This window comes from Scophthalmus maximus, chromosome 22 (genome assembly GCF_022379125.1).
Source record: "Scophthalmus maximus strain ysfricsl-2021 chromosome 22, ASM2237912v1, whole genome shotgun sequence".
NCBI classification, from domain to species: domain Eukaryota; kingdom Metazoa; phylum Chordata; class Actinopteri; order Pleuronectiformes; family Scophthalmidae; genus Scophthalmus; species Scophthalmus maximus.
This window is the reverse complement of record NC_061536.1, coordinates 1,462,683-1,485,938: the sequence shown is the minus strand read 5'-3', so window position 1 is coordinate 1,485,938 and position 23,256 is coordinate 1,462,683. Positions and strand designations below refer to the sequence as shown.

Here is a 23,256-nt window from a genome sequence, read left to right as displayed (position 1 = left end):
GTCTCACGTCTTGCACCCCTCCCAACACTAACGTACTGCCTCCACCACTTGTTCATCTCTCCCACCCTCCCAGTGACAGTCTGGGCTGGTGGCTCTGATGAATGTGGTAATTAATAGTCTCACACACACTCTCTGAAGGCCCCTGAAACTCCTCTTGGCTGCCAGCAACAGAACACTTGTCACCTCCGTTGGTACTCTTTCCATGCCGCGAGGCTGATATGTGCATGTGTGTGTGTGTTTTGTGTTGCAAGGAGAGGCGTTTGTTGAACCATCTCTTGTGATTACCATCTGTTCCACCCCCTTATATTCAAACCCTTACAGATGCCTTCATCCAGACAAAACGGTAGACTTACCTTGTCCCCCTTAGCTCCATCAAGTCCCTGCAAGAGGAGACAGCGCGCGCACACACACACACACACACACACACACACACACACACACACACACACACACACACAGACACACACACACACACACACACACACACGCACACACACACCTAGTTACACTTGCTTTGTTGTTCCAGGAGAAAGCCCTGAATGTAGATCAGGGGACAGGGGATGAGATGGGAGCAGACATTGCCTCTGTTATGGATCGAGGCAGACACCCTTGGTTACAAATGATGCCTCAATCAAGGACAATTCCTAAAGAAGCTAAAAAGAACATTTCAAAAGTTTTGCTACTTAAATGTATCTAGCATCTCTCCAAACTGCTGATCTGCGCGTAACAAAAAACAAACAAACAAATGGAAATGAAATACACACTTCAGCCAATAAAGGAACAAGACAACTCACTGGTCTGCCATCAGCTCCTGGCATTCCTTCAGAGCCAGGGACTCCATCTTTACCCTATGGGACAAAAAACAAATAGGAAAAAGTGTTTAACAATATGAAAGTATGATATTATACTTAAATGCAAAAATATGCATTTGATGGCCTACCGGGGGCCCTTCTACTCCAACGCCCTCAGGGCCCTGTGGTCCTGGAAGCCCGACACCTCCTCTAGAGCCCTTTGAACAAGAAAATGAGTTAGTCTCAATGTTTCATCAGGTTAATTTGTTTAAATATTGCAACGATATGTTGATTTTTCACCACTCTATTTAATGCTACCTTTTCCCCTGCAGGACCAATGGGGCCAGGCCATCCAATGGCTCCAAGAGGTCCCTGTACAAGACAAAAATGTTGACCTTATTAAGAAATTTAAAATAGGTAGTGCTGAATTGAAGAGGTTTGTGTGAAACTTACAGCAAGTCCTGGCAGCCCCCTTGGCCCCTCTTCACCCTTTGATATAAATTTAAAGGACAAGACAAAGAGCAGGTTCAGATTGTGAGCTAACAAAGAGCAGAGTCTGCTGTGTGGATGTTTTACAGTGGAGTCATTTTCCCATGTTTGAAGATCCCATAATGAATCGAAGAGTTTGAGTGAGGATTAGTTCTGGCGGGTTATTTACAACCTCGAGACTTTATTGTTAGATCTGAGGGGCAGGAAAACTCTCAACCCTGATATCACAGGAGACTATGGAGTTCATTAGTGAGAGCACAGCTGGGCTGTCTCCCTCTAGGAGCTGTCTCCATAGTGAATGACGGAGCTGAATCCGTTGTCGACATTAAACCCATTATTGATGCACATGTGCTTTTTAAAGACACATCAGCCTTACTTGAGGTCCTGGAAGGCCGACTCCTGCAACTCCAGCTTCTCCCTGCAGGGGGCACACAACAACACAGATTAGAATCTGTCTGTGTCACATGAATACACACAAGCCTCCGCATGTATTTATAAACACAATAATAAATACCTTTCTTCCTTTGGGACCGGCAGGCCCCTGCACACCTGGTAAGCCTGGATTTCCCTGAAAGGAAAACGTAACCCGATCATCAGCAATTTTCAAAATACTGAGAGCCAGATGAAAAGAAATGAATGAATACCCAAATCGCTCACATTCTTGCCAGGCTTCCCTTCTCCTGGGGGACCATTGTCTCCTCTCTCTCCTTTTGGGCCTGGCACAGCTACACCATCACCCACTGTCGTGCCCAGAGAAGGACAGCTGGTACAAGCATCACCCTAGCAAAATAAAACACATTTTGGAAACTTCCACTTAGCCAATCAGTATGCACCTTTAACCATTGGAAACCACCATTAGTCCAAAATAGTAACCAATGGCATGGAAGATTTCACCTGTAATCAGGCGACCCCAGTGGATGGACCCAACTACATTTCTATCACCACATAGTCTGTGGAAAGTGATAAAGACTATGCTGCAAACAGGGTTGCTGCTTTTTATCCTGCCGGTAATCAAATAAAATCAGCGGGGAGATGCAGAAAAAGTGCAGCAAAGTTGAACTGAATTAGTTGAGGCACTCCTGTACCTTCTCCCCCTTCAAGCCCAATAATCCATCCCGACCAGACTCTCCGGGCAGTCCTGGGGCCCCGGGAGCTCCATCCAATCCATTATCTCCTTGGTCTCCTTGTTCACCCTGATGAAATTGAAACACAATGAAAAGGGGCCTGACAATTCCCTCAATGTCACAAAGCTAGCATGAAAAATAGCTGATAGCTCATGATGGTTTTTTTGCTAGCAACACGAGGGAGCAATGTTTTTACAGATCGCGTTCCTGTTTCGTTTGCATTGTGCAATCATGTGAGAACACAGGCCATGCAATATACAACCGAGCTGTCAGTTTCGTAGTATTCCAGTTTTTCCAGGTGGTGGCTGTACTTCTAGTGAGCAAACATGGATGTAAATAATGCATGGTTAAAAAAAAAAAAAATCTAAAATTGGCAAACCGATGTTACTGGCTTATTTGTTTACACAACTGGATATACCACTATAAGATGTATCGACTTATATGTGGATAAGATATCAGGATCAGATTCACTAACTGTCTGAAGTTTGAAGTTCATATCTGTGGAAAAGCTTCAAGGTATTTTAAGGAACCCTGGCTCTGTTAGAGGCAAATTTATTTGTGGGGGGGGTTTTCTCGATAAAATGATGTGAATGTTCCAAACAGACAAACTTGGTGACATCCTTGCTCCCAGTAGATGTCAAATTAGTGAAGGAAGTCTGACTGTCTCTTAAGGCCACCGGTGACTACATATAGTCTCATTCCTCCAGGTTATCCAGTGCATTGAGTAAGGTAGACATTTACCTTATCTCCTTTTGCACCAGCAAGACCTGGTGGGCCCTGGGAAAGAAAGTAGAAGGTGACATACAAATACATGCAGTTACATGCACGCTTATACACACACATGCACACACCACCACACTCTAATAAATGTGCAGTCATGTGCAAGTTTTAATGTGCAAGCGTCTTTCCATTCAGGTAAAATAACTATTGACTGGAAGCTAACCACAGAGTCACGCGGCATGTAATTGTGAGGGGTGACAGAACCCAACAGAGATATATTCCACTTAGTAACAATTCTGCGGTTAAAGGAGAATCCCCGTGAATCCAATTTGTACAATCTGCTTCATCAGTTTATTTTACCTCTGGGTGACATCTTTCAGTATCTCAAACTTTGCACTCATGCAGATGCTGCTTAGGCGTATTCACTTTGGCAAAAAAATAAGATTATTGGTTTTGTGGAATTGTATAATCTGATTTCAAATTCTGATGAATACAATTCAGTTAAATATATAGCGATGAATATGAGATCTTTATTTGTTATGGGGGTGTCACAGTACTGTTTCATGTTAATTCAGTCAAGTTATTCTGTCTCTTTCAGCTTTGATAGAGTAAATTTACAGTAATGAGTGTATTAAACAATAAAAGCAGAATAATTACAATACCATATTGTATTATGTGATAACTTAAAGAACAATGAAACAAATGATGGCGAAATATACAGTGTGTAGTTTAAACCATCACTTAGATCGGACACAAAATCAATAATTTAATAAACTTCAACAAAATGACAGTTAAAAATAGCGGTTTAAAACTTAAGGAACTAAATATATGAAATGTCAGTGTCTTTGCTTTTAATGCTGCAGAGTTAAGGGGCAAACATGCAGCTCTCTAAAGGACGGACCAAAAAAGTCTTGTTAGGCCCGGACCTTTCCTCACCTGACAGTTAAACTATGTGTATATTTGTGCTGTTTGCATTGTTGAGTGTGCAAGAATAACATCAGTATATTTTTAGACCTTTTGCCCAAATCCTATTGTTCTACTTTCATTGCAGAAAAAGGCGATGATCCAAACATTTAAAGAATCAAAGAAAAATAAAGTTGCCTGTCTACTTTTGGATAGATTTAGGTTCATATATATTCTTGTGATGACTAGAGCCATCCCACCTGTTTGCCATCAGCTCCAAGACCTGGAGGTCCGGGTGGCCCTTGAGGGCCCGGTTCGCCTGGCTTGTCTCTTGTTCCATCAGGCATTTTGATAATGGCAGGCCCGCTGCCAACCTCAGATGGCTGACAAACACCGCACTCGCCCTAGGAGACGGCAGGGATTCTGGAAGTTTAGTTTGCTTGACACTCAAGCTTAGGGATATAAAACAAAGCAATAGATATTTGTCGGCACTTACCCTCTCACCCTTTAGGCCAGGAAGACCAAGACCAGGCAGCCCTTGCTCTCCCTGTGAAAATATAAATATGACATATGACATATATGAAATAAATCTGGTTTTCTGACATTAAAAGCATCAAAAGAGTAAATGTTCAACATCCCAAGACGGAAGGTGCAGCAGTAGATCCTTAACTAAACAGAACAAAACATTTGGGAACTAAATACTACTAAATAATAGACTAGACTAAGATCCAGCTCTCAAGAGTGAATCCAACCTGCCATTCCACAGTAAAAGTTTGTTGTGCTATACTCCTACCTTTGCACCACTGTGTCCATCTTTGCCACCAGGTCCCTTCGGTCCAGGTTTTCCCTGTCATACCCACAAATTTAATTTCACAATTTTCACAAATTCTGGATATGAAGTGACAGTCTATTTCAATGAACCAAAACTGAACTTACCGGCTTACCATCAGCTCCTTTGCTGCCAGAACCACCCTGCAGACAAGTAGAAAAGACATCACTTCAGTATCTGAACTTCACAAATTGATCAACACATTTTTTTTTTATTAATTCATACATTATTAATTCATATCTCATAGTAAACTGCACCCTATAGGCAGCCATGTGAAATGATTTAGGTTTCTTTCTCTCAAGAATCTCTTGACCATGCGCAGAGCTGAATGGCACAGGAGAGAGCCAGGAAGCGAGTTGTACAGGCAGAATTGTAGTGGCCAACTTGCCTGCTCCAAGGAAAAGTTAGATTACTTCCTACGTAACACCCTGAGCGACCCGGACAGAGGGCAAGAGCTGGGTCCCCAGAGAGCTTTTTGAACATTCCAGCCCCCTAAGTGTAGTTAAACAACAGAGAACCAGCCTGGAAAAAGTCTAAGCGGTGGTTACAGCCAGATCCAGTTCAGCTCCAAGCCCCAGTGGAATGCCCTACAAGGTATACAAGCGCTGAGCTCCTCAGAATCCTCTGGAACCTGCTGCGAGTATTTTGGCAAACGGGAACAATTGCGGAACAGTGGAGGCAGATGGAGGGACTCTGAATACCCAAGGAGGATATTCAACCAAGCTGGAGCAGTTCAGAGTCATTAGAATCAACTTCTCAGTGTGGAGGAGAAGATATTCTTCAGCATTTCTATCCAGGAGGATGACAGACTTTCTCCTGAAGAACAAGTACATTGTTACCTCTGTACAGAAAGGTAGCATTCCCAGGGTGCTTATAACACACAGGAGTTGTCACACAAGTTGATCAGGGAGGCGCGTGAGGGGAAGAGAGACCTGGTTGTTCTTAGGTATGACCTCGCCAACGCATATGGCTCGATACCCCAAAAGCTGGTCAAGACCCTGGACCACCACCACCATGTACCCAGCAAGATCAAGAACCTCATCCTGAACTAATATGAGAACTTCATGCTTAGAGTCACTTCTGGAAGGGAGTATAACCAGTTGTACCATCGCGGCCATTCTCTTTGCCCCAGCCATGAACATGGTGGTCAAGGCAGCTGAGACTGAGTGCAGAGTCCCGCTGTCCAAGTCTGGTATTCGGCAAGACTGTCCCAACTACAACGGTCCACATATGTCCACTCCACAGATCCAAGAGGGCTAAGACACAAGGCTCTTCATGGTCCAAGCTGTGTATAACGTCCTACCCAGCCTGGCGAATCTCCACATCTGGGGTCAGAGCCCTGGGTCCTCTCCGCCCCAGGAGGGGATCGCTGGAGTATTGCCTCAGTAACTGCCCAACAGCCCTTGGAGAGGGTCGAAGTGCTGAAGTCGGTGGTGTAGGCCAACTCTAAATCCTTGACCAATAACAACAATAAAGGCTGCAGCCACAGAACATCACCTTTGACAGGGCTGGAGAGAAGCCACAACCTGAGCCTATATCAGTAGCTGGCCTGCTGACCTCGGCGCTGGACTGGGAGCTGCGAGTAGACCTGGGCAGGGAGCTCAAGGCCCCGGACCATATCACAGCAACATCTTTGAGACCAGACATGGTATTAACATCTCCCTCTTTGAAGCAGGTGCTTTGAACAGAGCTGACTGTCCCCTGGGAGGACCACATGGAAGAGGCTAACGAGCGGGAAAGTGCCACAAGCTTGTGGAGCAGTGCCAGAGTCATGGCTGGAAGGATCGAAGTGAGCCCATTAAGGTGGGGTGTAGGGGCTTCGCTGTCCACTCATTGTGCAAGCTCTACACTTTACTTGGCATCACTGGAGCTAACAAAAAGTGAGCTATCAAGTCCACCATAAAGGCTACAGAGAGGGCATTTAGGTGGCTTCTGGTCAAGAGATCAGAAATAGACAAAGTCAAACAGAACAGTTATCAGATTTCTTCTACCATTATGTGTGAGACCAAAGTCCTCCAACAACAACAAGATAGGACTGTTGATGTTTTCACCTTGGTTGTGTTTTTGAGTATTTCTCAAATCTTTTTTCTTCAGCACTAGAATCACATCAATGCTCACTGAAACAGACTTACTTTCTCTCCTTTCTGTCCAATGCCAGGCGCACCCTTCTCTCCCTTCTGTTGCAGGGTTTGGGTCATGACACCTGGCAGGAGGTTAGCGGGTAACTCTCCGAGAGTGGGGCACATAGAACACGACTCTCCCTAAAGCACATGGACACGTCAGAGCAGGGTCAAAAATTGCAATAAAATAATAATCCATATCAGCACTTGATCAAATGATGAATCAATAGTAGTAGTAGTAGAAGTAGTAGAAGTAGTAGTAGGAATTGTGATGCTGTAAAACAGCTGAAACTCATGCTAAGGTAAACAATTACATTTATAGAAACAAAGCAGAGTTAACTAATTAGCCCAGTCTGTGTTGCTGACAGCTAGACAAGGAGGCTTAAACCAGACATTGTTTAACCTCAAGCCTAATAACGACATGAAGCTGACCTTTTCTCCTTTTGTGCCTTCCAATCCTGGTTCTCCCTGCCAAAACATACAAACACAGACATTCAGGACCGCAAATTAGTCCCAGTTCACCCTGACGAGCATGTTTGCCTCGAGTCTCTACATGGTGTTGCGAACATACTGGTCATTGCAATTAGGCAACCACAGGGTGAGTTTCTTTATCTAGCACCGTTCAGACACAAGGGGTGCTTTATAGAGAAACACATTAAAATATTACACCAAGAAGATGTTAGGATTGCATTTGAAATACAATAAAATGCATCTGCTATCGGAGCAAGCCTTCTGCACTGCTGATGTTAGCACATCTGAATATGTGGGAATGCAGATGAGTGTGTATAGGTCACGCTTCCGCAGAATATGAAGGAACCATATGCAGTAAATGAATGAGGGGGAAACCTATACCTTCTGTCCCGCCTTGCCATCTGCACCTTGAGGCCCCTGGTAAATACATGGGGAGAAAAGAGAGGAGAGGATCAGGGATGAGCCAGAGGTAAGAGTGTTGTTAGTTCAGCTTTGTTAGAGTGAGGTCGTATCTCACTCCCCCTCTCTGTTGCTCTGCCTTCTTCTCCTTCTGCTATAACCAGGTATGACAGATGGATGCTGGCACTATTGGAAATCGTTGCACAGAGAATCTCATAAGGCTCTAGATTTATATCCCCTCCCCCCCATAAATAATTCCCCATTCACCTGCTGTGTTAAGTGGGAAGATGTAGAATGAAGAGAAAGAGAAGCACAATGCGCAGTATGTTGAGGTCTGACTCACCAGAGAAAGAAAAAAAGACACGGTAAGTTTACATTACAAAAAAATGACCTTTTGCCTGGGAGAATAAAATGTTGACGGCATATCACACTTTCTCTCCTTGAGCTGCTGCAACACTGTGAGAATTACAAGGGCAGATACATCCCGGAGGAAGAAATAACCTTGTCCCAGAATGATAAGAAAAATAAATATCCACAGTTAAAGAAAAAGTGCTCAAGGTTCAATCGTCAGCTACAGTTCAGACCGTGTCTACGACTCACTAATAAAACCTGTAGTAAGATCTGAAAATCAGGACAGGTTCAGAATACATTACAATCTGACAGTGGTTTGAAACTGTTGAACTTACAGGCACTCCACTCTCTCCTGTCCCCGGTGACCCGGGCTCTCCTTTCGGACCAGGCTTCCCTTGCAGAGCCACTGTGTTGCCGCTGTCTGTTGCCAGCACAGGACAGACCTCACATGGGTCACCCTGAGGATCAAAGACAAGTCAGACACACAGTATGTTGATGAGAGAGCACATTGACATGGAGATACAGAGTTTAAAGACAACATTTACAGGGTGTTATACCTTCACTCCCTTAGACCCTGCTGGTCCTCTTGGTCCCTATGAAAAGAGCAGAATCCCAGTCAAATACTGATTGTGTCTATTGGAAACTCCTGCATAAATTACGGAACATCATTCAATGTTTAAATGAGTCTCTCACTGGATCTCCTGGCAACCCATCCCCTCCTGGAGGTCCAGTGTCTCCCTGTTAACACAAATCACAGCATGCGTCAAAAGAATATTGTTACAGTTACCCTGAAAACCAGCTTCATAAAAGCATCTCTGTTTCATTTCATCTTTGTTTATCATTTCGGGTTTTGCTGGCCTCAGGGTGGTAAGAATTTCTGAATCCACAAATGAGCATGCAATCCTTCAACTAAGGCAAAAAAAAAAAAAATAATAAAAATGGAGTTATGATGTTAATATTGTTGGTTTCTGAGCTCAAATACCCCTTAATCCACAGTGAATATGTTCTTATGAATGCATGGACTTAATACAATTAACCAAATTAAATACAAGTTGTTAATTGTTAAATTTTTTACCATACAAGTGAAATGTGGGGTGTATACAACTGTTAATTGAGTGCTTTTAGTAAGTTTAGTTTCATTTTTTCAATTTCTTTCAGCCAACTCTTTTATTGCTTTTACCTGGTTAACAGTTTAAACTTTTTTTATACTTTAGCTGACAATTTTCAGTGTTGCTTAATTTTTTATAGCTAACTATGTCAACTTTTAATATATTACATTTTGCGAGCTACCCATTTCAACTTCTCAGCTCACATCCTTACTACTTTTCATGTACGCCAAATGATAACATTGTTGTTGATGTGTTACAGTTGACCCAGGTCAATGGGCAGTGTAGAGTTTATTTTAAATATAATAAGATTAACATCACACCCAATTGTAAACTGCATTTATTTATCTATTAATTAAGTAAATTCTATGCCCGCCTGCTAAATGCAAAAGCACCCATGGTGTATATTTCCCCTTGGTTTTTAGTCTTGATCACTTTCACATGCAACACATGGGACGAAAAGATAACCTACCGTGTCTCCTTTTACACCGAATGATTCACCAGGAGGACCCTGGGGAAAAAAGGGACATCAATCTTTTTAAAATGCCTTTCTTAAGTTGCTTTTTTGGTTATTGTGAAGGGCAAAGAAAGTTTCCACAAAAGAAGGATTCCTGCCAAGTCCTGCCCTACACTTCTGAGAGCATTGTCTAATAAAACGACTTTTTTGTTCAAATTAAGAGCCTTTCTGAGAGGATGGTATTAAGGTAATCAGTGAAATGACACCATCCAATAAGTGCATATAGGCTTCTTTTTTTCCTCCACAGTTCTTAAATCAAAGAAAACACTTACTGGTGGGCCTGGCTTGCCAACTCCTGGTGGGCCTGGGCGTCCAGGCTTCCCTGGTTCCCCAGCCAACCCCTCTGGACCCACCATACCTGGGGTACCCTGGAAAACAAGTTCAACACGGGTCTGTTTAACTGAGCTTAATGTATGTGACCGGCAGGTTGATGGTAGAAAACTCTCAGACTTAATGCATGCAGACCTTCTGTCCCTTGGGGCCGACTACGCAGATGGACCCTGTTCGACCCTGGGGAATTGTGACAGAGGCAGAGAGGGAAGTTACAGCATCAGTATGGGTCCGTGACATCATCAGTGTCAAACCAGAATAATCAAGGAAGCTGAGCAGAAATCTATCTCCAAAACATCTTCTTTTTGTTAAAAACACTTGCTGGTATCCCTCATTAGTTTTACATTTTCAACTGCATATAGAAAGAGGGAGTCTGTAAGATGTTTTATTTTCAGCGTAGAATATGCAATATTTCCTTCCTGCCCGATTCAAGTCACAACAACAAACACACTCATATTCTCAATGTCAGATGGATGGGAGGCTTAAGAAAATCTATACTCTTCAAAAATCCATCTGTCCATGACAAGCACTTAGCCTGGTGAATAGCTCAATGTGTGTGCGTCTGATGCCGGAAAACCAGGGGAATATCTGAGGGCACACACACGTTGTAATTTGTTCTTCAATACTTTTCATGCGTCTACAGGATCACTGCGCTGAACAGGGAAGATTAAAAGGTTTAAGTCTTCCTGAATAGGCGCCTGCCTGCATGAGAGACGCAGAGCTCAGTCAATGAGGCAGCATTGATTGTACAAGCTTTGTTGCTCTAGCCTAATCTAACAGGCATTAACAGGCTGACTTAACGCTATTGGAGGGGGTTGGGGGGGGTTGCAATATTAACAGGAGGAGAGAATATTTGTTTCAAACTAAGATGGTTGTCTTAACCTTTCAGCAAATTATGCCTGAAATTCTAATTCTGATTCTAATTACAGAAACTCTGTAAGACAAAGTAAAAGAGACCAAAAGAAAAAAACAAAAAAAACACCTACGTCCTTCCCTGGAGTGCCTGTGAGACCCTGTGGACCATTCTCTCCCTTCTGACCCTTTTCTCCCTGGGCAGAGCCAGAGAAAAAAATACAGGATTAGAAATGAATTTGATGGTCATTAGAAGATCATATTTTCATTGTTCATCACCAATAGTTCCTTAAACCTTTCACCTTATACCCAGCTGCTTCGCCCCAGTTGGCAGGCGTCGCCTGTGGAGGGCAGAAATGGAGACATGAACCAAATCAATGAGTTGGCTCAAAAGAGACATCATACACACCCCGACGGAGTCTAGAACACAACACAGTGACCAGTCTGTAACCCGCATGGGCTACCAGCAGGACCCATATGCTTTACTCTCACACATACACACATGCACACACACACTCACACACACACACACACACACACACACACACACACACCTGGCAAACACGGGCATGCATTTAATATAAAGATACATAAAAAGCACACACAAACACACACATTCCCACTTCATAATTAATTGTGAGGCTGGATGCTCTAAAATTAGGTTTTGAATGCAAGTCAAACTTAATAGCCAAGGAGTTGACGGAATTGGGATGCTGTGCTGTAACCTGTAGAAGAGGATTAGACACTCACCGCCTCGCCTTTCTCCCCCTTCTGGCCCTTGGGTCCCTCTGTGCACTGAGGTTAGAGACACTTGGTTAGCGTGTGTGATCACAGACCACTTTTTGGCAAAAAAAGACCCACTGCTCATACTGTGCTGCATGCCAAATAAGGAGACAATGCTTTTCTGCAAAATGAGGAACGGCAGGAGAATTAGACGCAATGGCAAAGTTACTTACTGGACCTGAATGCGTGCCAGAACAGTCATCACCCTAAGATGGAGGGAGGCAGAAAAGAAGAATGATTGCTCGGGGGTGAGGAACAGAATAAGTGGGTTCTGAAGAATTCACATCAGCAAGGAGCTGGATTGGTCCATGGCCAGCATCATTCTGTAGTGGAGTACAGCAGCATCTCACATTGTGTGTGTGTGTGTGAGTGTGTATGTGTGTGTTTAATTCTAGGTATTAGTGTTCAGTGCTAGGCATGTCTGGGCTGGAATGATGACATCTCACATTCCACTGATAGTCGTGTTACCACAGACACACGCCCACGCACACACACACACACACACACACACACACACACACACACAAACACACACACACACAAAAAGGTTTGATTGCCTCTACAGTAAATACTAATGTCCTTCTTACTCACCCGGGGACCTTTTTCCCCTTTCAACCCAGGAGCCCCACCTTAATTTACTACCTGCATCACACACGAACACACAGTTACACACTCCCGTCATGTTCTAATGGAAAGAGCTGTGAGTAAATGTTCTTTCCCTATTCAGATGCAAACAACCAGCACACTACAGACGGACAAAGATAAAGAGAGAATCATTACTTTAGTGTTTAATATTCACTAAAGAAGTTGTGAGTCTGTGTGAGATGAAATGTCTTGTAGTTTCTGGAAAAAACAGTTGGTGGCACTGTTACACAAAAGTAAACGTCTCCATTGCTGTGTTGCTACTGTATGCAGTCAAAAGGGATGAAAGGTGGGGGCACGCACACACATACGCACACAGATGCACACACCTACACACACGCGCACATGCACAAAAGCACGCACGCACACACACAAACACACACATTTCCCATGGGAGATGGAGATCAATGGGAATGTCAGATTCCCACAGCAGTGTGGGTGTGTGTGTGCCCTCCTGTGAGGAGCAGCTGGTCTGCTCCTCACAGGAGGGCACGCACACACACAAACACACCCAATAAGGACAACCATTATAAATAAATGAAGCATTTTTAGCGGAAGCGAGTAATTAAAGCTGAGTCCCCCACCCGGTGTTTCGGGGAGCGTTGCTTTTCACACACCAGGAAGTATGCATGCACTGATGCTTCAGCTGTGAACTTGGAACTTGCTGAGACGAGGACAGAGAGCTAGTAACAGCACAGATCCCCCCCCCCCCCCCCCCCCCCCCCCCTCTTTCTTTCCCCCCGGCTCCCATTTACAAGCCACAAATCTATCGGTGGCTGGCTCAACCAGCTGTAGTGATGAGTCACTGTTTCTGAGCTATGACTGTGGGTTTAGTCAAGTCCTCATATAGTTCCACTTAAAACCTCATAGTCCTTGTGTTGTTTCTAAAGAAATTGCACTGAAATGGGCTCATTACAACTCTCAGTTGTAATGACAGCATCTCTTACCATACGAAATAAAACACAAAAGTTCCACGCAGAGCGCTTCACAGCCACTCACACACTTTCACATTCAGTTGCTATTTACCGTGCTTTTCTCTGTCACATTCATATACTGCCGTACGAGCAGCCAGAGGCGATTAAGTGTTAAATGTCTTGCCCAATGACACGAGGACTGGGGGAAGCTGGAATCGAACCGTCAAATGTCCTGCTGTTCGTTGCTAACGTAGGGAGATAGGATTAGGTTTATTATGAGTGGGATCTCTTCATATATATGTGTACATAATAAATCCCTATATTACCTATTACATGGCAGAATATTGTATAGACTCTAGAGTGAAACACACAGGTTCATTTCAAGAACTTATCGATTCAATAAATAATGTTAGATTTAAGAATTCGTTTCTCAATTTCTCATTTTATTTTGGCCACTTGGGGGCAGTGTGACAGTGTACCAACAATGTGGGGCCCTTAGTCTCTGGAACGCCTTGCCAGAGTCAGTTCCCTTTTTTATTTCACATCTTGAAACACATTTTCATATATATATATATATGAACTTTTTTTGTGTGATTTAATTCGGTTTAATTACATTTTACCCAGATCGTAAATATTCATCATCCGAATATTGGCTCATTTTCTCCCATCCAAACTTCCAATAGACAGACTCTCATTCGACAAGGTGCATGCCAACACCTATGCTCACTTATTCGCTTAGAGGTAGGGTAGGCGTTTTTTGTGACATGCACTTTCTTTCATATTACTTGAAACCCTTGTAACAACCCGATAGCGATGAACACATTGAATGATCCAACACTGAAATGAAAAAATCCCTCATCTGTGGCCGCGGCAGGACTGTAAAAAATACGACCAATCGGAACGTTCTGACCGGAGAGAGTGATTGGTTGAACCGGCTTTCTCCTGCCTGCGCGGTAGCCGCTGCCGCCGCTACCAGTGGCAGACGAGTTGCTGCACTGAACTAAAGAAGAAAAGAGTTGCAGAACGGCAGAGCAAGTGTATACAACAGGTTCCGGTCGCAACAGACAGAGCAGTGGAGACGGATACGGACTCAAAGAGGTTGGAGACTACAGGAGGAGTGAACAGAGTAAACACCGTGTGGCTCTTCACCGCTGGCGTCAACTCCAGGAGGAGAAGAGGATGAAAAGGTAATTTTCTGTTTTATGTTTTAGCTGAGCCTGTTGCCAACTAGCCAGCAACAAGTTACTGCATCAGAACTCTATTTTCAATGAGATTTCCCAACACAAACATGTTAGCTTGACAAACGTGCCCACCAACAATAGCCATGTTCATTGTTTACGTTCATATTAAGATAATGTCCGGTGTTTTCTTACTTGTGAATGAGCCACGATCAGTCAGTTAGCTTATGTTGTGCTCCGTTCGTATCTTCCTCCTCCGATGCAGTCAGACTCCGACTGAGGTAGCGATGCGCGTTCGTGTGTTGAGGGGGGAGGGGCTTGGGATGGAGGTCTGAAGGAAGCGAGTCGGATTTAGCGGCGATTTTCGAAATCACCTACTCATCCTTTAAGCATCTCAAGAGACTGAGAAAGATCAAGGCTGAAATTCTGGCGCCAACATCCTGTCAGTGAGGCATGCTTTTTGGTATTAAACACCCCACTGGGCTCCTTTTTTTTGGCATTGTCTCTCTGTCTGCCAGATCTCGACAAAACAAGGGCAAGGCCCGGCACATATTAATGAAAATCTAATACCGGCATAAACATAAATTCACAATCTCCTGGGTTGTAATGAATGTACAGTTGGTCCCACTTTTCTCAAATGCGGGCAAACTTTCTGTGATGAACAATCCAATGGAAAACATAGGAGGTGAATTCGTTTTATTTTTGGATTAGCCTTCTGTTAATAGATTCCTGCTGATTGGTGGAGATGAGCCTTTTGACTCACATAACCGAGAAGTCACTGGTGTAGCAGGAAACAAGCCATAAAGGAATAGCTGAAGCAGCATGACATGAACACTGTGATGAAAATTAATTTCTGTCTGAGTTTAGGATTGTGCACCAGAAACCAAATCTACCCCTTAGTCAGATCATTTACAACCATAATGGTATTAATACATAGGCCTGCTCGGCAGGATTGTCAATACTGGTATTGCGATGCATAACATCATCATATCAGGTTGTATTATCAATGGATTTCTGCGGACACTATGCTGATTTTCCACCTGAAAAACTGTCCGGCCGAGTAATTTGACCAAATTAAATTCACAGCACAGAAGAAAAGTCCCTTTTAGCTCTTCATGCCCCCAGTGGCAGGGTAGGCTGTGTGCTCCAACCCAGGTAATAACCTACATTGAGGATGTCAGGGGAGGTGGCCAGCTGCATTAGTAAGAACGCACAGGAGCAACATAATGAAGCGTCTGGAGTTTTGTATTCTATTTGTGAACAGAACATGCCTATTGTAGGTGAATGACAAAATTAATAGGCAACAGCAACTCCCGACGGAGACTCGGCGCATAATGAGGTGTAAATCAGCCCTCAGTCAGTCAGCAAGTGAGGGAGGGAGGAGGAGGAAATAGAGTTAGACTATTTCTTTTTCTAACTCCATGCATAACACAAATACACACAACACCAAGTGCACGCGCATGCATACATTAGGCCTGCATATTGTTTTCCTATTTGAATCCCGGCACTACAAACATGTTTGAAGTCTCTTCCATCTATCCATATGCTTCCTAATCCTGGACCCTAGTTCAGGATGCACTGGGTTAAAGGACGTCTGGTCTCCAGTTCACCCAACCTGAATGTCCCTCGACTATGGGAGGACACCAATCCCAATTCCCGCTTATTGAAGCCAGGCCTTTCTCATTCTGAGCCACTGTGCCACCATCCCACAAGTCACATTAGAAATTCAATTCAGTAAAATCAAAATGCATGGGTGTGAGGTGTGTGGCCTACTTTCTCTGTCAGAGCCTTGGACGCAAAAATCTCCTGTGGTAGAAAAAAGAGAAAAGGAAAGCAAGAAATAGAGAGACAGAAAAAAACACTAGTTTTTGCCCCTTTCGTTCATAGTTGAAGATGACTTCAATAGCACTTCCACTTTTGGCTTCACACTGGTGCACAACTGGTTTCTGTCTATGTGTAGAAAGTAATACTATCAGTTTCATGGCCAAGACTGGCTAAGTTCATATTCAGATACATTAAATCCAACAGGTTCCAGAGGCCATTCACAGAAATACTATTTAGACTTGTTTACTTCATTTTAGCAGCATTTCATGTTTCAGCTCCATTTCTTACTCAAATAATAGCGTGAAACCGTTTTTTGAAATTGTCATTCATATTTCCAGCCACTGGCAGCTTTGTCATTACTGTGCCAGAAACGGCAGGATCGGTCATCTGTCTCCATAACATCAATGTCCCATGACATCTAAGCTGTTGTTTTTCTGTTGCGTGTATTGTACATCCCTTTGAACCTTGTTACCATTACAATTCATTGCATCAGATACATAACAGTGAGAGGATATATAAGGGCCAGCATGGCTTCACATAATGCCCATTTCCCCGACTTTATTCTAAGTGGGGGGAAAGAGATGAAAGGGGGTGAGTGGAGAGAGTATTGCACCTCATGAGCCCTGAGGCCAATGAAGACATAGGACCCCGCTGTGCAGATTTACAAATCAGACAACAACAAAAAGTGAAACAAAACAAGAGAAACAAAAAAAAGATGGAGAGACTGAAAAGCTGAACGTAAACAATTTGTTCAACTCAATAGAAACACTGAGGCTGGGGAAATGAGACAAAAAGCCACCTTTGGGTCTGCTGACAACGAGCTGACCTTTCAGTTGGGAGCCGGGTCGAAAACAGGAATAGAAAAAAGGATTTACAGTGTCCGAGGATAAGAAACAGTGTGGGAGAGATTTGTCATACTCAAAGGAAGGCAGCAACTGCTGTGACCCAAACGTAGACAGAAAACATTGGTTCTCACACTCACACACACACACACACACACACACACCTCTGCACCAAACCAAACTCTACCAATAATTGCAAAGGCACGTTGTGAGGTATGTCTGTGACCAAGAACACGATAAGACTGAGCTCGTTCATTGGTTCACTGCTTGTGCATGCGTATTGTAACGTCTCCTGGATTTCGACGACGTAACATCTCACTTTTTTTTTTAGATTTTCTGACTTTTAAAGCAATAAAAGGCGAATAGGCACGACACCACAATCTCTCTTCTTTTCGCTTCTTCCGCCACATTATAATATCTGCCACTATCAGAGGAGAACTTAGAAAAAAACAAGTTCACGAACATAAAAATACAAAATAGACAGTGAAATTATATGCTAAAATAGTTCCACTTCAATTAAGAAGAATAAAAGAATGAAAATCTTAACAAAACAAAAAACAACAAAGAAGAAAACTCCAGTTAATGGCCATTGTATGAAGATACGTTTTACGAAGATACAAGTTTTAAAATAGGACACTCGGGTAACTTGATTCCCAAGGGAAGGTTATTTCACAGTCATAGGTCTAACAACACATGGCCTACTTGCTTCCGTCTAAAGCTTCGCTCTAGGGGCCCAGAGCAACAGCTGGGCTACAGATTTAAGAGAACGAGCAAGAGCGCAAGGGGTGACAAAATCGATAATGTAAGATGGAGCATTGCCGTAAAATGTGAAAATCAATTCTGAAAACAATTGGTAACCAGTGCGATGAGGTAAGAAAAGTGCTGCAGTGATTGTACAATTTTGGTTTTCATAGAATCAATTGGCAGTCCAGCAAATAATGACTAACATTGATCTAAATGGCAAGAAAAAAAAGACAAAATTAGCATTCTTCAATCACCAATTAAAGCAAATGATCTAATCTTGACCTATGGCTGATTTGGTGATTTCGCTGGAGATCCAGAACCTTAAAATCTGCAAGACAGGCTGTGAACGAGGTGACTGATTTGAGTTCCGATGTATTTATAGTCGGGATGAACGATTAATTGCATTTGCGATAATATCGTGATATGATAAAACACGATTTTCTAACCGCTAGGGACGCCATTACACGAGTCACTGATATGCGAGCGAGTGGAGCCCTCGGTTCCAAAACAAGCATCCGTCACGCTTCAATCTCGAAGAGATAACACCTGCGCAGCGTCAGGTGTTGTGCAGAACATGCCGTGCTACCGTTGCTACTTCACGGGGCAACACCACCAACCTGTATCAGCGCTTGGCACAGCGCCACAGCAGCTACATGACGAGTGTACGGCCAACTATCAGTGACAGTAGTGACGAACACGGGAGTTGCTTGAGACGGTTACTAGGTATGAAAATGTCTCACGTGGCACCGTGAGGTGACAAACACCAAGACTATTCCCTCGTTAAAGAGACAGGCTGCTAACAAAGAGAGAGCTCTCTCCCCTTCTCCTCTTCAACACATCTCGCTCTCTGTCAGTGTGCGCGCGTGCTAATTATAATTGCAAATCAAATCGCAATCGCAATATCTGTTAAAAATCGTTCAGCATAATTTATAGTGGAAAACATTTGTGTGTCGTCTGAATACAAATACAAGGAAATAATGGAGTTGCGATGCAGAATTGAATAGAAAAGAACAAAAATGGTAAAAGTATACCTCCACAGAAAGGGTATATCAATACTTGACCTCAATTTACCCTGTGCTCACTCTCCATACAGCGCATTCCACGTGTGCTCAGTTTAATACACCTTCACTCTCTAAGACTTGTTTTATGGCTCAGTAACATCTGGTCTGCACACTGGAATTTTGGATTTCATCATTGATTTATACAAAGCAAACACAGGTGAAAATAGAGAGTTCTCAAGTTAGTATTTATAGTAATGCATGTGCCAGTGTTTATGTAGAGAGCAACAGGGAATGAGGAACAAATGGATAGAAAAACGAAATGAGGACAGGCCCCGTTCATGCCGGTTACACGTCTGTGGTGTAGAAGGAACAGAGAAGCTGGTGATGTTACTAGGCCTAAAACAGGGCACCATATGAGACTCAACATCTTCATACTCACATTAAAACAGTCGGTCAGCAAATAAACGATAGCAGAGGGATAAGAAGAGAGAGTTTTCAGTAGAGAGAGAGAGAGAGTGAAAGTAACAGAGAGGGAGATGGCATGCCTGAGTTATTATAACTGTGTCTGGTTGGAAGCGTCTATGGGATTGATTACTGTGTCCCGAAGACTGCCGGAGTTAACACCAGCGCTCCAAGAGAGAAACTACAGGCCCTAATGAATAGATAATCGGATATAGGTCCCATTAATATGAATATGAAGAAACAAACAGACGTGGCAACAAAAATAAATTTGTTTTTATGGTATACTGGAAGAACTTCATGTATCATCACTGACGTAACCATAAAAAAAACCAATGGAAATATGCTGAAAAAAAACTGCTCCCATGTGTAGCATAAGGCTCTGTACGCGAAGCACTCAGCACTTTGAACGAACAGAAGTGAAGTCGTATAAAGGTCTAAAACTCTGAAGTGATAAAGACCGCAGCAGAGTAGAAAACATCTTCTCCGAGGCACAGCATCAAAGGGGAACAACTTATACTAACATTTGGCTAAAGTCCTACAGACCAGTGTTTGCTTTGCCAGCAGGAGCATCTCAGACAACTCAAACTGTCCCAGAAACAAAGCTGTTTTCAGAGTGTGTCTCTTCCTGTTACGAGTTGTGTCTGATGGAAACCATGTGTTGTGATAGTTCATGGTGGAAGAGACGGTTTGCTTAAGACTTTCTTCTCCCCTCCATTTGTTCCTGGAAGTATATTCAGTTTAAGGTTTTGTGATCGCATATGTTTTGCATTGTTTTATGCTGTAAGAATAAAAAATTGTCTTTCTTCTGTGTGCGTCTGTTGGTGGTCTGTGGTTTACCTGGTTGAATGTGTTTTCCAACAGGTCGTTCTCCGCAGCACGGCGGCTCTTGGGGGCATCGGGAGGGCACTGTAAGCATGCAGCAGACAGATAATTTAAGACATCATAAAAGACCAGGTGATATATAACCTGAATCGTATAATTCTGTTCTGGGAAGGAAGTAAAAATCCACTTCTCATGTGGCAGACCGTAGGGCACTGACCTGAAGAATCAGAAGTGACTGTGTCATTTGAACATCATCTTCTGACACGGTTATGTGTATAGTAATATTAATGCATGAACATTATTTGAAGGATACATGTCTTTTTGTAGGAACGAATGGATGAAAACAGTCACATTTTCTATTTTTGTGGCAGTGCAATTACCATGAGCATAAGCATACCGTGACAGTTGGGTCATTTCCTGAAATTCATCATACATCGATGTAATATTTTGGTGCCAAACACACAGAGCACAGGTGGGAGAGAGGTGCAAGCATGTGGGAGGTTAATTCAAATGAGACTGCACAATGCGAGCCGTTCGTATTTTGGTGGAAAATGTGTCCCAGACTTTGCGGTGAGGAAATCCACACATTTCCGGTGCCACTTGAACCCAGAGCTGGCTACTTTTTCCCAGTGGCTGGCTACGCCATATTCTTGTGGAAAGCACAGGTTAGCATGTTAACAAACAACAACTAAAATAATATTATAAAATACCTGCTAAACACCTTCAGAAGCATATTGTTGTGAGCGTGTCAGCGTGTCTAAAGACCACGTCCCCTGTCTGTCCTAATGTGTTTTTGTCATCATTTATTTTCCTGTATTTGTCAAACAGTGAAGAGGGCTCTGTGCTCTTCACTCCACAGGACACAATCCCTCAGCACAGCACACAAACAAACACTGATGTACAGCACATGGGGCAGGGACTGATACAGACAGGCACCTTCCTCTAGCATCATGCTCATATTGTTTTGAAGTGGAGGCTAGATGGTGTAATATGTACACACAAAGCGAATCACAGCTTGTTAATCAAAACCAGAAATCAGAATCAGAAATTAAAATAATAAGGTAGCTGGCCGGACTTGAATGAGTAAACACCTTTGCTTAAGGGAAACAAAAATGTGCTAATTTGCTAATAGTTACATCAGTTATACAGATATTTGGTCATGAGCCAAAAGTATTGGACAAATATTCAAACTGGACAAAATCTTGATGTGATGTAGGGATGAAACAGTTACCGGTTTCACGGTAAAACGGGTGAAATTCCTGACGGTTAGTTCTACCCTATCAAATTTGAATTATCATTGAAACCGCGGTTGATTACCACAGTAAATACTGTCCAGCTCTCCCAGATGCAGGCTCGCCGACAGCGCACCAGAAGTATGGGCATATGTTGGCGTTTACAAAACGCTGAGGGACAGTTGAGTTGATGAAAGGTGGCTATCCTGTCTGCAGAAGATGCAGGAAAAAAAACAAATCCTATTGAACGGCTCTTTGGGAAGAACTGTCCTAATCCAATCCCTCCCCTTGACGTGAACAGAGAGAATCAGTCAGTCATGAGAGCGTCATGTTGTCGAGGTTCAGCGCATTACACTCGTTCAGTTTCCTCTCCTGCACGCCGGAAGAGATGGGGAGCCGGGGGTCGAACGAACTACAGAGTCAATGCAGAGAGGGAGCGGTGTCAGTGAGGACAGATAATTTGGTTTTGTTTTATTTAAAATCTGATTGTTTCATGGTGGTTTTGTTGTAAAGCAGAGTTTTACACAGGCACATCGCTGCACAAGATGGATCTTTTTCAAGAAGAAAAAGAACGATGAGCTGTTCTTTTGAAAGGTTTATGTATCAGTAATCTTTGAACATTTTCAGAACATTTTAAAAATACCGCGATAATACCGATAACCGTGAAAATTTTGAACACTATAACTGTGATGTTACATTTTCGTACCGTTAAATCTCTAATGTGATGATGGCACTTCTGTAGATTAAAAGTTGTTACTTTATTTTGGGATAGCAAGAATATCTGTACTAAATCTGTAGGCCATTCCATCTGGGTAGTTGCTGAGATATTTCTGTCAGGATGCCCAATAAACCAAGTCTGCCGTCCAGAGAGCACTTTTAACATGGCTAAATCGTACTCCTCCTGAATTTGAAATAGATTATCAAATTTACAAAAAATGTCATATTGAACAAATGGAAAAGTAGATGGACTGCATTTATAAAAAAGCTTTCATAGTCTTGTCGACCACTCAGAGCTCAACAATCTAGAAAAAAACATGAAATATGACTTACCATCCAATATCTAGGAATACAAGGTACAGTATGCCCAATAACATGAAATGTTCCTGAATACTGAAGAGCTCAGACCACGCAATCTGTTTTGTTTTTGTGTTATAAGATGCCGCAGCCTTCACGGGTGTATGAGCATGTGTATGCCGTGGCACGCATCGCTCCTCCACTCCTCAATTCAAATTTGAATGCAGCTTGGAGGGGAGAGCTGCAGACCTGTGCTGTGAGCGGGGGAGAAGAGGTTTTTTTTTTTTTTTTTAAGCAATTCATCCATCCTCGAGAGGACAGCACAAAAATTCAGGAGCTTCTTCCCATTATGTATCCCTCACATAAAATCATTTGTTTGGGGGGAAAAAGAAAAAAAACAATCATCAAATAATGAAAAAGAAACATATGTATCCACACACAAAAACACAGACACCCTGGAGAATTCAGACAAATATTTGCCTGAGCACAAAAATACCTTCAGCTTAAAAAGAAAAGCTTAGAACCGGTCGTTTGCATTTCATAAAAGCACTACCTGACAAAGAAAAATATGTAATGCTGTACTGTATTTATGTCCAGTGAATGTGTTTCCTATTTGATAAGGCTTTCTTTTTTGAAGCCTTCAAGCATTAACTGGACAAATGTGCAGATTAAAGGTAGTGAGACAAAGGGAGAGAATTAATAACAAAGAGAAGAGAACTGCATTTTTGAAGTGGCAAGAAAAAGCAAGTGATAGTTCAATTTAGGTGTTTAGACACATGAGGAGTGCAAACAAGAT

The 23,256-nt window shown here is 42.9% G+C and overlaps 1 protein-coding gene across 2 annotated transcripts in view; it reads right to left on the bottom strand.

Moving 5' to 3' along the window:
• Nucleotides 1–23,256, bottom strand: part of col16a1 (collagen, type XVI, alpha 1) — a 67,375-nt gene that overhangs the window by 20,154 nt on the left and 23,965 nt on the right. For both annotated transcript variants that reach the window (XM_047330059.1, XM_047330060.1), the window contains exons 8-35: nt 20,230–20,298; nt 11,959–11,991; nt 11,753–11,797; nt 11,305–11,343; nt 11,137–11,199; nt 10,286–10,330; nt 10,093–10,188; nt 9,776–9,814; nt 8,891–8,935; nt 8,755–8,790; nt 8,533–8,655; nt 7,829–7,864; nt 7,409–7,444; nt 6,989–7,117; nt 4,964–4,999; nt 4,821–4,874; nt 4,524–4,574; nt 4,288–4,431; nt 3,146–3,181; nt 2,366–2,473; nt 1,938–2,060; nt 1,795–1,848; nt 1,657–1,698; nt 1,245–1,280; nt 1,110–1,163; nt 941–1,009; nt 795–848; nt 354–380 (exon numbers count right to left, since the gene is read on the bottom strand). In XM_047330059.1, the coding sequence (XP_047186015.1) occupies nt 354–380; nt 795–848; nt 941–1,009; nt 1,110–1,163; nt 1,245–1,280; nt 1,657–1,698; nt 1,795–1,848; nt 1,938–2,060; nt 2,366–2,473; nt 3,146–3,181; nt 4,288–4,431; nt 4,524–4,574; nt 4,821–4,874; nt 4,964–4,999; nt 6,989–7,117; nt 7,409–7,444; nt 7,829–7,864; nt 8,533–8,655; nt 8,755–8,790; nt 8,891–8,935; nt 9,776–9,814; nt 10,093–10,188; nt 10,286–10,330; nt 11,137–11,199; nt 11,305–11,343; nt 11,753–11,797; nt 11,959–11,991; nt 20,230–20,298 (1,722 nt within the window). The remainder of the gene's footprint in view (nt 1–353; nt 381–794; nt 849–940; nt 1,010–1,109; nt 1,164–1,244; nt 1,281–1,656; nt 1,699–1,794; nt 1,849–1,937; nt 2,061–2,365; nt 2,474–3,145; nt 3,182–4,287; nt 4,432–4,523; nt 4,575–4,820; nt 4,875–4,963; nt 5,000–6,988; nt 7,118–7,408; nt 7,445–7,828; nt 7,865–8,532; nt 8,656–8,754; nt 8,791–8,890; nt 8,936–9,775; nt 9,815–10,092; nt 10,189–10,285; nt 10,331–11,136; nt 11,200–11,304; nt 11,344–11,752; nt 11,798–11,958; nt 11,992–20,229; nt 20,299–23,256) is intronic.